The following is a 17,282-nucleotide window of genomic DNA, read 5'->3' as shown; positions in this document are numbered from 1 at the left end:
AATGTATACTTCCAGAAAGCCACATCAATTTTAACAACATCTGTACAAGTATAGTCTGAAATGTAACACCACAAACAGTGTATATCATCTGTACTGTTTGCTGCAAGGAGGAAAATTGCTAGGAGACAGAGGCAGATTTCCCCCCCCCCTTCTTGTTTTCCTCCCCAGAAGCTAGGTGCATCTTATACTTCTGTGTCTTATACTCTGAAAAATACGGTAAAAGAAACAATCCCTTAAAACGCACTGTACACACGTGATCCCCATTTAATAACAACAGCAACGGGGACTACCAGAACTACTGTTGCTAAGCAGTGTGGTCACACTGTTTTTTTTTCTTTTACCCTGACTTACAGCCGCAGCAATGTTAAATCATTTTTGAAAGAGAATTTCAATTTTTAAAAAGTAGAGCACTTACAGAGACAGCTATTTTCCCTAGGATATCCTCAGGAATCGTTAAGCCCCTGTCAATCACTTGCTTGTAGAATTTGTCCAGTGAGGTATCCATCAATTCCATACAAATCCACACATCACCCTAGACGAATGGGAGTTGGTGAAAGGGAGAACACATAAGTGATTTTGAGCTTTGACCAGTTTCTATCACCAAAACATATCCTTACCAAAACACATATGCACCACCTCCAAAACTTTCTTGTCGACTTAGGTTAGATTTTCAATATGGCCTACCACACACCGTAGTCTTTAGCTGCTGTGTGGAATGTGAATTATTTAGATTGACTGATGGAAGCAATGAGCAATAGATGTGTGGGGAAAAGGCACCAGAAATTAGATAATAGTACCAAGAGAAAATAAATCATTTACAAGCTGCTTGTCAGATAAAAACGGTTTGATCAATAAAATTCAACCAGAGAGAGGTCTACCTTCTAAATCACTGCTTAATTTGATTGTTTATGAAAAGGATGAAAGGATATGAAAGAAAATTCTGCTGCTGTTTTTGTTATTGTTGTTGTTAGGATTTTGCTATTTTAAAAGTCTAGCATCACAGTCTGATACACTAAGGCAGCCATAATTAATGCAGCCCCAAAAAAGTCTTGCAGATCTTCCAACAGCATAACTCTTCTTTAGTGAGATGATTTGGGATTACACATCCTTCCAATACCTCTTTTGCTATTTTTCATTGCTGGATGAAAATACATGCTATTCTCCACCGAGCTTTTCATCTTCTAGGTCAAATGAAATTTTTGTTGTTCAGAACCTTCTGTCCGTGCCTGGGTTTCTTTGTGGGTTTTGTGTATATACTGAAGATATTTTGTATCAACTGAATTGTCTCCAGGGGTCTTACTGTAACAACTGGTTATGCGCTGTTTGAAAATGATTTAAAGAAAACCTTTGGGCTTTATTTGACCACCGCAAGCTCTCTGCCAGTTATTAAAGCAGTCCATCTTTTTTCACAAGAAGGCGCAAACCCCCTTCTGAATAATCTTTAGCAATTACCAACTTATAGTATTTTGGTTTGTTGTAAGGCATATTAAATAATAGGATGGGACCGAGTTTGAGTAACTGAAATCCATGCATTATTTGGTTTCAGATCCAATCAGTTGTCAAATGAAGGACAACACTTGGAATAGCCCAGCAGGTTGCCCACTCCCAGGCTAAATGACCATCCGGTTAAGCTAGTATAATTTTCTATGTCCTAGATAAAAGCATGAAAAGGTCTTAAGTCCTACCTCTCGAAATAGTGCACCATAGAATGTGACAGTGAAATGACAGTCTACGGTTCTCATAGAAATGTCCAAGTCCATCAATAGCCTCTTCTGTTCCTGGCTATTCACGGTTGCTCGGATTCGCTGGAAAACAAGAGCCAGTTCACTCTTCCTATTTTTAATCATGGATGCTTTATCAGACAACCACCTGGCTGTCAAAACAATGACCATCCGTCAAAAAGATCTTACCAGAAGCAAACCTTCTCTTCCCTGATCTTATGGATGAACAGAATCAACCAAAGAGAGTTTCAAACATGTCCAGGCAATTAGCCCTGTAGGTGCTTAAAGAAGATAGCTACCTTTTCAATCACACCGCAAAATTAACTGGCAGCCAGGGCTGTTTTCACAGCAGTAGCATTACATTGGCAGACCTAGGAGTTTGGCTTATTTTATCAAGCTAATTTAACCAGTTATTTTTCTAGTGGCTCATCTCTTTTACTGCAAGACAAGGAGAAACAAATGCCTGCTGGCCTACTCTCAGAAGCAGGAAGCCTTCAAATTAGGTTTAAAGATGGCAGCCACAAAAGTTGAAGCCAGCCAAGGTTGTGGCTTGGGAGCCTTACCCCGAATCCCAGCATCCTTTGACAAAACTCAAGGGCTTTTACGGCCTTAAATAAGAAGACTGCAGTCTTTGGCACACTTACCCAGTGGTAGTGGTGGAGAGTGAGTTTGTTGAAATCCAGTATAATCTACTACTGAGTGCATAAACATAAGCTTAGGCTACAAGTGCCCCATAACAGACACTCCAATACGAAACTTTTTTAAAAGCCTCTTTGTGTCTTTGTGAAATGGGGATGATAACACTTACCTACCTCACAGGCGTAATTTATGTCTGGGGAGCACTGTGAGATCCTCAGATGTGAGGTGCTATAGAAGGGCAAAGGATGATTGTTATTACGTAAGTGCTTTTCTTTTCTTTCCCCCCTCTCCGTTTATTTATATTTGCTTTCTTGGGTCTTCTATCATTAACAAAGCAACAATGGCAGAGCACTGGATAAAGAGGGACCACAGAATGTGCACCAGGTTTAGGAATGCATTCTTCACCTGCCCCAATCCAACACAGCTGTTTGCATGAATGGCAGTTTTGATGCACTCTGCCAGGATTCTGCCATTCATGGGAAAGGTGTTTGTGCATGTATGTGCATCTACTGAATTCTTGCTATCCATGCCTCGATTGAGTAGGCTCTCATATTTATCCAGTCTCTGTGCTCACTAGGGATAAGTAGGCCTTTGTTGACCTTGGTATCTTTTATTAGGCATTGGTTACCTCAACAAGCTAAATCATGATTTGACTCTGTATCTGGATATTATCAAAATATTAAGGGAGTACACTATGGTTTAGCAGTAATTTGGATTCAATAATATATTTGTATCAGGCTAGTAGTTGTCAAAACAGCTGGAATCTGTGACTAATATAACTGATAGGCAGTTTGGCACTCCATAGAAAATTTATATTTCATGTAATTGTAATTGCTTTAAAAACAAGTTCTAGTCTGTTCCCCAAAGGCATACTTTACCATTCTCACAGCTTCTAGAAAGGAAACGAGCAAGTCATAATCAATTATATTTTGTATGCTAATCAGTTTCAGTAGAATCTGCCATCAATATATGCAGTAAATTCTTTTTCAAGTGTTTTAATTCAGTGGAAAGGGGACAAAATATTTCTTTCTCTTTCTGTTTTAAATTTTCATATTTAAAATATTGGAATGAAATTATCTAATGATATGATCTGTATGGGTGATTAGCTACCAGGAATTTATATTAAAGCAAAAAACCCATTGATGTTCAATGGCTGTAATGATATTCAATGGTTATAATATCCATAGTAAATTCTAAATATTATTGAATATGATGCTTTAAATACATAATTATAAATATATCATTGTAAAGGCATATTACAAAGAACTAAGTAGAAGTTCTAAGTCAGTCAGATTTTTTTTGCAAATAGCATTCTTTCACTCTTCACGCAGTCCGTGTGTGTGCGCGCGCGTGTGCGTGTCTACATGTGCCTAAACTTTAAACCAAGGTCTGAAGTAGATTTAGGATCTTAGCATATTCCAACTGTGGTTAATCTGAGGCCTTCACAATAAAACCAGATATTAGAAGGAAAGACCAAAACCCACATTAAAAAACTTAGTCATTGCTTAACAACCCTAATTGGGGATGGAATTTCCATAGTTAACCAAAGTGACTGTTAGATCAAACATCACATAACCGCACCGCTCAGCAATGATAGTTCTAGTATTCCCTGTGACTACAAGGGATGTCATGTGCTTTATGATCACACTCCTTAGGAATAGAAATTCCAGTCTCAATTACCATTGTTAAGCGAGGACTACCTGTTCCACTCATTCTAAGCAAAAAGAAAGAAAGAAATATTACATGCTAAGAAAAATCTGTTTCCAATGTAAGCAGCCAAATTGCTGTAAAAAAAGCCAACACACACACACACACACACACACACACACACACACACACACACATATTTATATATATATAAATTAGTAAAGAACCACAAATAATTTCTAAAACCCATTCCTGTGTGGCAATCAATCACAAAAAGGAGAAAAAAATATAAAGAGATGTTTGATTTTTAAATATGGAAGCAGCACTTATGGAACATAATGCAAATACGGGATCAAATTTTATGAATGACTGTATGTGCGTAGATCTAGACAACTTATGATTCACCAATGTACAAGTGAGCCAGATATTTGGGGCTTTCAAAACTGAATGAAATCTGACCATTACACTTTGGCCTGATCTCATCCATCTTGCAATTTCAGAATCCTGAAGAAGAGCTGGGTGAATTTGGACAGTTGGACGGTTAATGCACACCAGGAGAGAATCTTACTCTACCTTCACTGCCATTATTTGCCCGCTGGGCATATGTCGCATCATCTCTACCACCCCATATGCACCACGTCCTAATTCGGATATTGGCTCCAGGTCATCAGCTTTAACTTCAAAGTTCTGTGAAGAAAACAAAACAGAAGTTAAAAGGCAGATCTTCATTCCAATTCAGCCAAAGCAGGTGAGCTGTTTAACTTTCCGTTTTCTTAGACTTTGTTTCCCTAAAGGGAAATGAACACTTGATTTTCACACATTAAATAATTTTACTTTTGTGTGCCTAATTGTTTGCATAGGTTCCCCCCTCCCTTTCACTAGATTAGACAAGTGGTTTGCACAAGAGATATTCTCTCTTTGGAACCCAAAAGAATAGCAGTTTTATCCCTCTTCCATTCTCCAGATCACTTCAGATGTAATTCAGCGTCTGATTTCACCACAGGTGAGAGTTGCAGGTGAAGGAGGATTGTGAACAAGCACTCAGGGTCATGGGCAGGTGTATGGATGCTGCAGGGGTGAGGGGAGTATTACAGGCAAGGTGTAAGCAGACACTGCAGAGTACAGGTGGGTGAAAAAACTGCAAGAACAGGAACAACTTTTGATTCCCCAATGGCTTTCCCATTGATTTTGATTATAGGAAGCCATTAGAAAATGTTGGAAAACAAAACCATTTGAACATGGCTTGCTGTATTGTCATAATTGCAAGATGGGCACTGACCATCATGTTGCCGTGGTGACAATGGCAAAGCCAGAGCTCTGAGGACCATTTTTAAGTTCCCCCATAATATCACCATTGTAATTATGAATGGTTGCTGAATGAGTATCTACCTATATTGATGCTCTAAATTGAAAGTTAATTCAATGCCTGTAAAAGCACCCCACATCATTTAAAAATGTTAAAGCTTTTTGAATGCTGGATTAAACAGATACAAGATATAATATATAAAAATGTAAATAACAAGAGTGAGAAATAAAATTATATTCATACAGAGACACACACACATACACACACTTATAAGACTACTGCATTCATTCCTATTCACTTCTTCATTAATTTCCACCTTAGTCCTCCCAACAAGCACACAAGCAGATCCACCCACCATATTTTATCTTCATCATACCTTGTCTCCAATATTAATGCAAGCTTTGGAATCCAAATCTCTAGGTGGCCTGTGAAATTAAGAAAAGTAAAATCAGAAAATAATCTGATTTGCACTTAAATTCACACCTATGAATAATTGTATAGAAAAATGCATTAATCTACTCAGAGGGGAAAAATGCTGATTTGGATTGCATTATTAGGAGAGTTTGGGAATTAATACATTTTTAAATTGTATACTTGGAAAATATTGCTCTTTAAAGAAACTATTACTTGTATATGTGAATCTCCTATCAAGTAATTTTTAAAATATGAATCTAAGTTTAGGGGTTGCCAATAATTAGCTATCACAAGAAATTTTTTATCTATCTCAAGTTGTAAAAATATTTTTAATTAATATGTGTATAATGATAAAAAAACACTGAACATTTTTAATGTAAGAACTTTTTTAAAAAATGCAGCAGCAACAATTATAAAAAGGCAGAAACTGTATTATTCAAAGGACCTTCAAAGTATAGTTTGTGAACAGGCATAAATACATTTTAAGCCTTAAATGTATCTTAAGTGTTAAATGCTTACTTAATTGATCTCTTCCATTCTTTATATTACAGGTAAATTACTTTGCTGATCAGTTAAAAAAATGGAAACTCAGGCAATTTTTAAATATTCTTCACAATTCTGCTTGGTGGTTAGAAATTTGGTCCATTTTCACAGACCATCTTTTGAATAATATTTATTCAGAATTATTATTTTGAATATTTTCTGTACTCCTATAGATAGTATTGTGGTTGAAAGAATAACTAATTCCTTTAAATGATGAACTCTTCAAAATACCTTTTACTCACCACAAAAGAGCCATATATTATGTTTGATCTTCATGTCTTATATATTGCTGAAGTTGGGGTTCATTATCACTCCTTTCCTCTAACCCTCTGTTTTATTTTAATTGTGTGCCTAAAGAGATATACTGTAAATGTTCAGTTTTCATTTAATCTAATCTGATGAATTGCACAGAGAAGTAAGCTTACCTGGAAAATGTCTTATTTATCTTGCATTATACCTTATTTATCTTTCAAATACCTTATTTATCTTGCATTATCCATGACAGAAATAGCTCCAAGTAACCTGAGCACGGATGAACTTTGTCATGAATCCCTTCTTTTACAAAGGACCAGCAACGTTTCTTTTTAAAAAGGCTCCTGCTTAAGTCGACTATAACTTAACACAGAAAAATCAGAAGATGTTAATGAATAAAGGGAATATATGTGTCCCAGGATAATGAGAAAGGATCCAATCTGGGTAGGTCACTGGGTCTTTCAGACCAGACTGCAAGTGGTCAAACAAGGAGACCTGAACTCATTGGTAGCCCCACACTGCAATGAACAAGGACACACATTCAACTTTGCAATAACCAAGATTGTTGGACGGGCAGGGACAAAAACAGCTGGGGAAGTGATTGAAGCCTGGGAAACACACATACCCCCAGTAAGCCTATAGGAGTGCTGATTTACCACCAGCCTATCAAGTATTTAGAAGACCAGGGCTGGGCAGCACACAAACAACAGCTAATGACTTAAAAGCCAGCCATCAACACACCCCAATCACTTACAATAGGCACTATAAATACCACACACAAAACAGCACACACTCTGCTAGAGAGAAGTTCCCTGAAGATGGGTTTTAGCATGAGTCTGAAAGCTCAGAAGACAAAACCTCTGGTCCGACCCAGATTGGATCCTGCAGAAGACATTAAGCTGAATTCCTCAACATAATCCAAAGTCCCTGTATCCATGAATTTTCAACTTCTGATATTAATAGAAATTTGCTTACTGTATTTCAAATTCCAAATAGGCCTTTCCTTTTCTTAAATTGTTCTTATTTTTAAAAAAGGCTGCTTAAATAACTCAGAACTCCTAAATAGCAATACAGTACTGAAAATATATTCGCTGTCTGTTTTAAATGGCTTGCCTCACATAACATTAGAATAGTTTTTAGAATTTTCATGAATATTTTGATACTGTGGTAAATACAAAACAGTTATCAATATCATTACTCCCTATCCAGTTCCCAATCAGCAGCAATTAATAATGTGAAGTGGGAAAATATTGTGTCATCACAACGTGATGCACAACGTGCAGTGAATTGCTGCAGATATTTCACAGAACTGGAGTGGACCAGTTTTAAGACATAACCGGCCACGTTATATGAGGGACTAATAAATGACAGCCTCCACACACATGCATACATTCATACATATATGCAGGCACAGCTTGTGCCACTAGCCATTGTGTGTTAGAATAATAGGTTAGGATTAATAAACTGGGAAGGTTAAAGACCCTCTCCCACTTTCCTGACCTTTCCTGACTTATTAATGTTGTTAATGTTGATTTTACTTAGTGCCCTATATCTGCAAGACATATTGATTATAGTGCAGAAAACTAGGGCAGTGAAAAAGGACACTGCCACTGAACCTTGAAGAAACAGAAACTTAAAAAAAAAGACTGTTGGGGCTATCATAACACTAAGACAGACTTAAGGACACAGGAGGCAAGAGGGTAGAAACAGCAGTAGACTCTTGTGATGGGCCATATCAAATAACCAGAAATGTAACATATGAACACGGGAACAGTGCAACTATACACCTTATTTACAGTGGAAGCTCCTATAAATCTGTATCTTTATCAAAGAGTTATTTTTACATGGACTTCATAAGTGATCGTGGCCACTTCGATTTATCCACTGATCATTCTACAATTTCAACGGGGTTGAAATTCAGTCAGTTCTGACAGGTTCTGCAGAACCGGTAGCGGAAATTTTGTGTACTTCGGAGAACGGGCAAATACAACCTGGAACGGAGATTTTGCAATATACTTCTCCCAGGAGTGGGGAGGGAATGGGGATTTTGCAGCATCCTTCCCCCGCCACGCCCACCAAACCGAAAGTAAAAAAATTTGAATTTCACCACTGATTCTACAGTAGCTTTAAACCTTCCCCATTGCCAAACGGGTAACTTCTTCCCTACCAGTGGCTCATTAAATTTCTGCTGGTGAGATAGTCACACCTGAATTGCTATTAATTTCTCGACATTTGCCAATGATATAGGTATGGCCAACTGAAAGCTAAAGAAAGGAGAAGAGAAATAGTTCTGCTCTAGGAAATTGATCACAAGAGAACATTCAGCCTTAAGAACATTTCTCTTATGAGAACATTAAGAATGTTCAGCATTCTGTTGATTACTAGAGCAGCATCGGGTTCTTGGTGGAGACTGTACTTCTGTTGGTGTTTTGGATGCCTTGTTATCAACTAAAAGAAGAGGGAAGCACGGGAAAAAAACAGATACTGTATGCTTAGAAACTACATCCAAAGGAACTTATAAGATAAAACAGACCTCCTTTTTGAAAGGAAATACAGCAGACAGAGTCAAGAGCAAGTGGGAAAAAAAGGTTGTTATCCTAGCTGACTGCCAAACTAGAAAGAAAGGAAGGCTTGACACAATTCAGTAAAGCAAGTCTCTGTATTATCTGACAAATTTGTCAAGGTATCAAGAAATCATTAATCCAGCAAATGTCAAGGCTCCAAGTCACTCTCCGTGACCCTCCACACTAGGCAAACATTATCTTTTTCCTGGAAGCAGTGGAAAGGACTTTAAGGGCTTTCCAGGCCCCATCAGACTTCGAAGCTAACAGAAGACGTAACACAAACCCAGAAAACAAGAGACAAGACAGCGAAGAGAAACTTGGTTTTCCTCCTGATGATTGTTGCAGATCAAGCAAGAAAATGTTGCCTGATACTTTCATCTACATCACAGCCTTGAAATGAATGAAAACTGCACAACTGAAGAGTCCAAACGTTTAAGCAGTCAGCTTGTTAGAATGCAATGTAAGAACTCTGTCTGGGGTAGTGCTATCCCATTCTGAGAGAAAGATAATGTCTAACATAAGACCCCCCCCCCCCCACAGTCAGTCTCTCAATAATCTAAGTTCATGCTATGAATCCCCAAGCTACCCATGAATCCACATCTAAAAAAGAAGGCAAACTTAAGTCCCCAATGCCTTAGGTTCTGGAATCTTTACTGCCAAACTTGTCAGAGTTTTGTTGCAGAAATCCCATCCAGAAAGCTCACACAGATAACTGATTCAACAGGATTCATTAACTTCTTTACATACATAATAACACCAACAGCAGATTCTTCCAATGTGATAGAGTTACAGGAAAAACACAGGCAGAGGAGAGATGGTTTCAGTTTCAATTCAGAGAGCAGACTAGATTAGTTTTCTTGCACAGACTCATAGCTACATAGGTAAGTCCTGCCTAGGCTCCAAGCCATATGGCATGGCTCTCAGTCACCAAACAGTTCCCATTGGCTGACCCAGTTGCCATGTCTATACATTGGCTGACCTTGTTATCATATCTCTTGCCAGTTCATGAATATTCTGACAAAACTGGCCACAGCATCAAGCAGCTCAGGTAGGGCAGGCACTTTGTAGCAGAAAGTTCTGATACACTAACAGCAGTACTAGCTGATCTCTAGAGCTAAACTTCATGAGCAGGATCTCATGTCTGGTTTCTGCAGAGCAGTAGCCCCAGAAGTCACTGGAGTCCTTTCAAATGACAATCACAACAACCACTGTTCCTACACCAGAGATGCTACCAAACAAAACATTGATGGGCACATTTGCAAGAAGGGCACCCCACCTCTGACCCCATGTCCTGCAAGGTTCACATAATACATGCAAAGTTGACTCTCTCATGCAGAACTAGAGCCGGAGTGGCACAGTGGTTAGAATGCAGTACTGCAGGCCTCTGCTGCTGAATGCCGGGTGTCTGCAGTTCATCAGTTTGATTCTCCCCAACTCAAGATTGACTCAGCCTTCCATCCTTCCGGGGTTGGTAAAGGAACGTTGGTCCCAGGTGAATGTTCTCAGCGTGGCGCAGGACGGTCCAGGAGTGGGTTGTTCAATCCTTATTTGCCCAAGAGACTGAGTCAAAATTGAAGCCACGCCTCCAGCTTCCCCTACTGACTTCCAATTCCGACAAGGTGCAACTCCAACTAGAGAAACAGAAGAAGAGCAGGCCCTGCCCGTAGCATTAATAGCCCCGGAGACACGGACCTAACTAAACAACAAACAAGGGTGGGACCTGGACCGTCCTGCACTACGCTGAGAAGTGTGGTAGGACCAACGTTTCTTCTCCAGCTGATAGCGCAGGAGGGTCCAGGAGTGGGACATACCAAAGCCTCAGTCCCTAGGGCGAGAGCTCACTGGTCCATGGTACCCGAGGGAGCATGAACTCCTTGAAGCACCCGACAACCAAATGACGCCTCGGCAGATGCAAAAGCATCCAATCTGTAATACCTAATAAAAGGTGAAGGGGAAACCCATGTTGCAGCTCTGCAAATATCCCCAATTGGAGCCTGAGTGTTCCACAAGGCAGTTGTGGCCGCACTCCTAGTTGAATGAGCCGTTATCCCTGTGGCACCAGCTTACCTTCACCTCATAGGCTCGGGCAATACAAGCCCGTAACCATCACCCAATGGTAGAGGGGGACACCCGTGACCCAATGGTAGAAGGCTGGAAAGAAACAAACAGCACCTCTGTCTTCCTGGAGGGCTCTTCTCCCCATCCCCTGTACTCCTTGCCTGAGGAGCTTGCTTCACTAGGGAAGGAGGATCCTGAGGGGAACTCTCCTCTTCTTGGAGCTCTTCGATGGAGCTGCAGAAGCCACCCCAGAGGTGCTCTCACTGGGGTAATCAGCCATGGCAATGTAGCAATACTCTTTGCCCCAAGGCCTCACTCTGCTCAGTTCGGTAACCAGCACAGCAATCTGCGACTGTTCTCACCAGAGCCGGCAGTCGCAATGAGCTTCGTGGCAGTGAAAAAGGGAAAACAAAATGGCTGTCGACCATGTGACCCACCGGAGTTCCAAACAAAATGGCTGCCACCTCATGGCCACTAACCACAAGGACCTTCCCAAGATGGCCACCAACCAAGAAGCTCTCCCAAATGGCCACCCCCAGGGCCCCATACTCATGAGGGAATAGCGTCCAGAAAACAAATGGTTGTCGGCGAGCAAACGGCCCCAAGAACATGTGGATCAGCTAGCTCGGCCCTCCGCAAGTCCAGCCAGCGCCAAACGGGCCCTCCTGTGTTCTGGACTGTTTGCAGCCTCATGGGAGCGCCTGCGCTCCGCCGCGCACCCTTCACAGCAGTAGCTTCGACCTCACCAGCTGCAGTCCCTGAGAACCAGCAGCATGCAGGGAAACCTCCCGGGCCCGTGCACGAGTCAGCAAGCAGTAATCAAGCCGAACGGAACTGCAATAGATCTCTGATAGCCGCCCCATCAGCTGCTTGCCTGCAAGGAACCTGGAAACCTCAATCAGGACCTAGCCCAAACTCTTCACCACTCTAACAGTAACCAAGTGGAAAAGAACTTGTGAGCCAAGTTCAACACCTTCCATCAGCTAGTAACATTAAAAAACAAGAAAAAAATACTTTAAAGCAAACTAACTCTAAAAAAAACAATTTTCACTCACAGCAATAAATTTTACATCTCTTATCGGGCAAGATTGAGTCAGAATTGGAAGTCAGCAGGAGAAGCTGGAGGTGTGGCTTCAATTCTGACTCAGTCTCTTGGGCAAATAAGGATTGAACAACCCACTCCTGGACCCCCCTGTGCCATCAGCTGGAGAAAGGAGGACCCAGATTGTTGGGGGCAATATACTGACTCTGTAAACCGCTTAGAGGGAGCTGTAAAGCATTATGAAGTTGTATATGTCTAAGTGCTATTGTTAGATTGTATATGAGGAAAACTTTATTACAAGCCAAGCATGCATTCGGGACCAACAACCGGAAACTAGGGCAATTACCGTATTTTTCAGAGTATAAGATGCACCTTTTTCCCTCAAAAAAGAGGCTTTAAATCTTATACATAATACAGCATATTTTGCCTCCTGAAACCCCGCCCCCTTCACCAAAATGGCTATGCATAGCTTTTAGGTGGCTTTCAGAGAGCTCCTGGGGGCTGGGGAGGGCAGAAATGAGCAAAAAAATGGGTCATTTTTTGGTCAATTCCCTCCCCCCAGCAGCACTTTATAAGCCTTCTAAAGGCTATCTATGCCCTATTTTTGACAAAAAAAACAGGCCCGTTTGGGGGGAAAATGGGCTATTTTTTGCTCATTTTTGCCCCCCCCCCCCAGGAGCAGTCTACAAGCTTCCTAAAGGCTATTAATGCCCTTTGGGGGGGAATGGGTCCGTTTTCATGAAAAACAGGCCATTTTGCGGAGGTTTGCAGAGTGCCAAAAAATATATTTTTTAATTTGCCTCTTCAAAACCTTGGTGCGTCTTATACTCCGAAAAATACGGTAGGTCTGGGGCAGACAGAGCATGGGAACCCCTAACCATATAGCTCTAGCTAGCCGTTCATCAAGCACAGGAGACAGGCAATTTCATCTACTGGATTATCCAGAGGGTCGCTCCAAATAATTCTCAATCCGCTGACTCCTGAAACTCTGAACAGACCTGGAAAACTTCCAGCCAATTATCAAACCTCTGCCACCTCCATAAACCTACAGAATAATAAGCCTTTAACTCCTATGAACCCGTCCTAAAGATGTTAGGACAGGCTCATAGGAGTTAAGGGCTTATTAACATCTTTTTTAGATCTCAGTATCACAGTCCAGCTTTTGCAGGTGACACCACCTGGCTGGTTATTAATTCTGTGCAACATAAACTCACTGAATTAGCACCCTCCTTAGTTCTCATCAAAGGTGCTCTTTGCTCTCACTATTAATCAAACACAGCACTTGCAACAAAGGAGAGCTGATAAGCCACTCTAGCTCTAGTCTCCCTTCAGATCTGTTAAAATCTGTTGAAACCCATGGAATTAAGATAGGGATTGAGGTTGAACTGCTCCAGCCCCCTCTCCATGCCCCCCCTCACCATAATAATATTAAGATATACATACGTTGAGCTTGTCTGTGGTTGTTCAAATGCTTCTTTAGGAATTTTCAACCCTGGATTTTTCTTCTTGCCTGAGAAATTTAAAAAAACAATGCATTAATTTTTTAAATTAAGGTTTAGCCTTACCTCGCAAAGTCTGCCATAAATATCAATCACTTTTCTTGAGGAATGCAAGGTTCCACATATAAAGTCCTTTGCGTAGACTTACTTTCAGCCTCAATAAGCCCTAATATATTTAGGTATCTATCTGCGTATTCTCCCTTCCACCAATCAGATCCCACAGATTAGGCCTCCTCTGGATACCATCAGCTAGTCAATGTCGACTGTCAACCCCCCCGGGGGAGGGCCTTTTCTGTGGCTGCTCCGGCCCTCTGGAACAATCTCCCCGTGGAGATTCAGACCCTCACCACCCTTCAGGCTTTCCGCAAAGCCATCAAGACCTGGCTGTTCCGGCAGGCCTGGGGCTGATGAGTTCCCAGCCCCACTCGAATTGCTGATTGTTGTGTAGTTTTTAATTTGTCTTTGTATCCCATTTGTCTCGTTTGTTTTTGTATTGCCCCCTTCCCCATGTGTTTGTTCGCCGCCCTGAGTCCCCCCGGGGAATATGGCGGCAGACAAGTATAATAAATAGAAATACAAATACAAACACAATACTCTATTCAAGATGGCAGAATGATACACCATAACCCATCATTTCTTAGAAAGACTTAGTAGAAATCCAAGCCTTAAAATAATCTGGAGAGAATGAGACCCTGACAGATGATGCATGTGGCAAACCTGAAAAGCCAAAGTCTTCAAAGAAAAGAGCTTTTGTGTAGAGCCTTTTAATAGCTTCGAATCTCTCACCCTGACCCTTCTTGACCCCCATGTATTTTAACATCTGGGATGCCACAAAGGAACCAAAGTACACATTTTATTTAAAATTGCATGAATGGGATTCATTCCAAGCACAAAAAATGAAAGCTTTATTAGTCGAGATTGGTTGGCTTGCACATTGGAGGCTCTAATAGTATCCATGTTAATGCTTCCGTAAAGTCTATTTTATAGGGACGCAGTGGCTCAGTGGCTAAGAGGCTGAGTTTGTCGATCAGAAACATCAGCACTTTGGCGGTTCAAATCCCTAGCACTGCGTTAACGGAGAGAGCTGCTGTTACTTGTCCCAACTTCTGTCAACCTAGCAGTTCGAAAGCATGTAAAAAATACAAGTAGAAAAACAGGGACCACCTTTGGTGGGAAGGTAACAGTGTTCCGTGCACCTTCAGCATTTAGTCATGACAGCCAAATGACCATGGACACGTCTTCAGACAGTGCTGGTTCTTTGGCTTTGAAACGGAGATGAGCATCGCCCCCTAGAGTCGTGAAACAACTAGCACATGTGTGAAGGGCACTTTTACCTTTAAGTCTATTTTACTCAAAAAGCATAAAAAGAAGTTACTGGTGATTCCCAAATACTTTAAATTTGAACACAGATAGCCCAGAAGCCAAAAAGATAAGCAAGGCAATTTCAGCAAGCAAACTACCAAAATCTCTTTTTACATCCTGCTGAGATTCTACAGGTAGGAGGAAGGACAATTTATTTGGTTTATCACTGAAAAATCCATGGCCACCAATTTGGACACCTATTCCTTCATCGTTTTATATACGGTAACAGGCTTCCTTCTATGACAATAAGAACAATATTAAGCAATATTATGCAAATTCTGCTGAGTAACCCAACAGTCAATGGCAGGACCAATATCTGACCCCATCGGTTAAAGAACTTACCATGTTTTCCTGAAAATAAGACAGGGTCTAATTTGTTTTGAGCCCTGAAAATAAGCACTTGGCCTATTATTTGAGGTACAGGAGGCAGCGAGCATGGTCACTTCATGGCTGCTGCTGCTGTGCTGCAATATTTTCAGGGGAGGGCTTATTTTAGCGCAGTCGCTCAAAAGCACAGTTGGGATTATTATCTGGGGAGGTCTTACTTTCAGGGAAACAGAGTAGTTTCTTGGTGAAGTCTAAGAAGAGGCTCTTACTCTGTGGTTGCTCCTGCCTTATGGAAACATCCTTGCCCCAGGGTATGTTGGCCCCCACTCTCTTGATCTTCCAGAAGAGCATGAAGATGTAGCTCTGACAACTCACATGGGTATCCAAGAGCACCATGTATCCTTGGGAGTGGTTGGTACCTTGAAGGCACACCCTCTGTGTTTTCACTTATCTTTCTAATGTTTGTTTTTCCTTGTTCCTTGTCTTTCTTTTAAGTCTATTTTAATTGTGTCTCTTTACATGATTTTATGATCTTTATTTTTTTTAATCCATTTTGAATGGATATCATATTCATATCCATCATCTTTACCTGTAAACCACCCACAGCCACTGGGATAGTGAGATGGGAAGTGTCTAAATTTGATTAAATAAATACATTTTAAGAGGGATTTCTCAAGCCTTCTCCTTTCCCAGGACAGAGTTGTCTTTTACTTTTCCCTTAATAGATCTTGCATTATCTTCATCAAGGTTATCTCCATATTATTCTAGAACAGCTTATGTACATTCCCTTTTAGAATAAAAGGGTTAAAAATCAAAATTATATACAGGTAGTTCTTGATTTACAGCTACAAATTTCGGTTGCTAAGCAAGACAGTTGTTAAGTAAGTTTTGTCCAATTTTAAAATCTTTTTTTGCCACAGTTGTTAAGTGAATCATTTCATTTCTTAAGTTAGTAACAGTTATTAAGTGAATCTGGTTTCCCCTCTGACTTTGTTTGTCAGGTCACAAGTTGATCACATGACCCCAGGACATTGCAACTGTCATAAATACATGCCACTTGCCAAGCATCTGAATTTTGATCACTTGATTGCGGAAATGCTGCAATGGTCTTTAGTGTGAAAAACAATCATAAATCACTTTTTTCAGTGCCATTATAACTTTGAACATTCTTTAAATGAATGGTTGAGGACTATCTGTAATAAAACAATGGATTAACAGTACAAAATTACAAAAAGTTACAACAAAAGACAAAGACCAGGAGAGCAAAACATCCAAAGTAAGCCAGGATGAGGGTTCAAGCTTGTATTATACCATCTCATCACAGGGCTTTCTTAGTAAGCCACATTTTAACTTCTACTCTGAAAATACAAACTGGGGGCCAGTCTGATTTTGGATAACAACCTTTTCCTAAGTATAGGCAAATCTGTTTCCTATTACTGCTGTTCTGGGTAGCACTTAGCAGACATCCATTAATTGGCAGCAAAGAGATACACAAAACTAAATGATTTAAAAATGAACTTGGGTGTACTACACCAGTGATGGCTAACCTTTTTGTTGTTGCATGCCAAAAGTGCATGCACACCCATAATATAAAGTGCGTGTGACACCTGTGTCCTCTGCCCCCACACACATGCCCTTGCAACCCCCCCCCCGTGCTCCTACCCACAGACCCTCGTGCAGGCCCATTACCCTGCTCTCATGTACACGACCCCCCTCACATGCACACGGATCTTCCGCATGCGCCCTGCCCCCTGCACATGCTTGGCAGAGACCCAGAAAGACCAGCTGGCGATTGGGAAGACTGTGCGAATGCGCGGTGGAGCTGAGCTGGGGCAACAGCTCGCATGCCTGCAGAGAGGGCTCTGCGTGCCACCTCTGGCACACATGCCATAGGTTCGCCATCACGGT

General features: G+C 41.0%; 1 protein-coding gene across 3 annotated transcripts in view; it reads right to left on the bottom strand.

The window, feature by feature from the left end:
* Window positions 1-17,282, bottom strand: part of MAP2K6 (mitogen-activated protein kinase kinase 6) — a 120,943-nt gene that overhangs the window by 31,609 nt on the left and 72,052 nt on the right. For all 3 annotated transcript variants that reach the window (XM_032209993.1, XM_032209991.1, XM_032209994.1), the window contains exons 2-6: window positions 13,630-13,696; window positions 5,690-5,738; window positions 4,581-4,694; window positions 1,686-1,805; window positions 416-532 (exon numbers count right to left, since the gene is read on the bottom strand). In XM_032209993.1, coding sequence (XP_032065884.1) covers window positions 416-532; window positions 1,686-1,805; window positions 4,581-4,694; window positions 5,690-5,738; window positions 13,630-13,696 — 467 coding nt within the window. The remainder of the gene's footprint in view (window positions 1-415; window positions 533-1,685; window positions 1,806-4,580; window positions 4,695-5,689; window positions 5,739-13,629; window positions 13,697-17,282) is intronic.

Source organism: Thamnophis elegans, chromosome 2 (assembly GCF_009769535.1).
Source record: "Thamnophis elegans isolate rThaEle1 chromosome 2, rThaEle1.pri, whole genome shotgun sequence".
Classification (NCBI taxonomy): Eukaryota; Metazoa; Chordata; class Lepidosauria; order Squamata; family Colubridae; genus Thamnophis; species Thamnophis elegans.
Note: the sequence above shows the minus strand (reverse complement) of the source record. Positions and strands in the feature narration are given on the sequence as shown.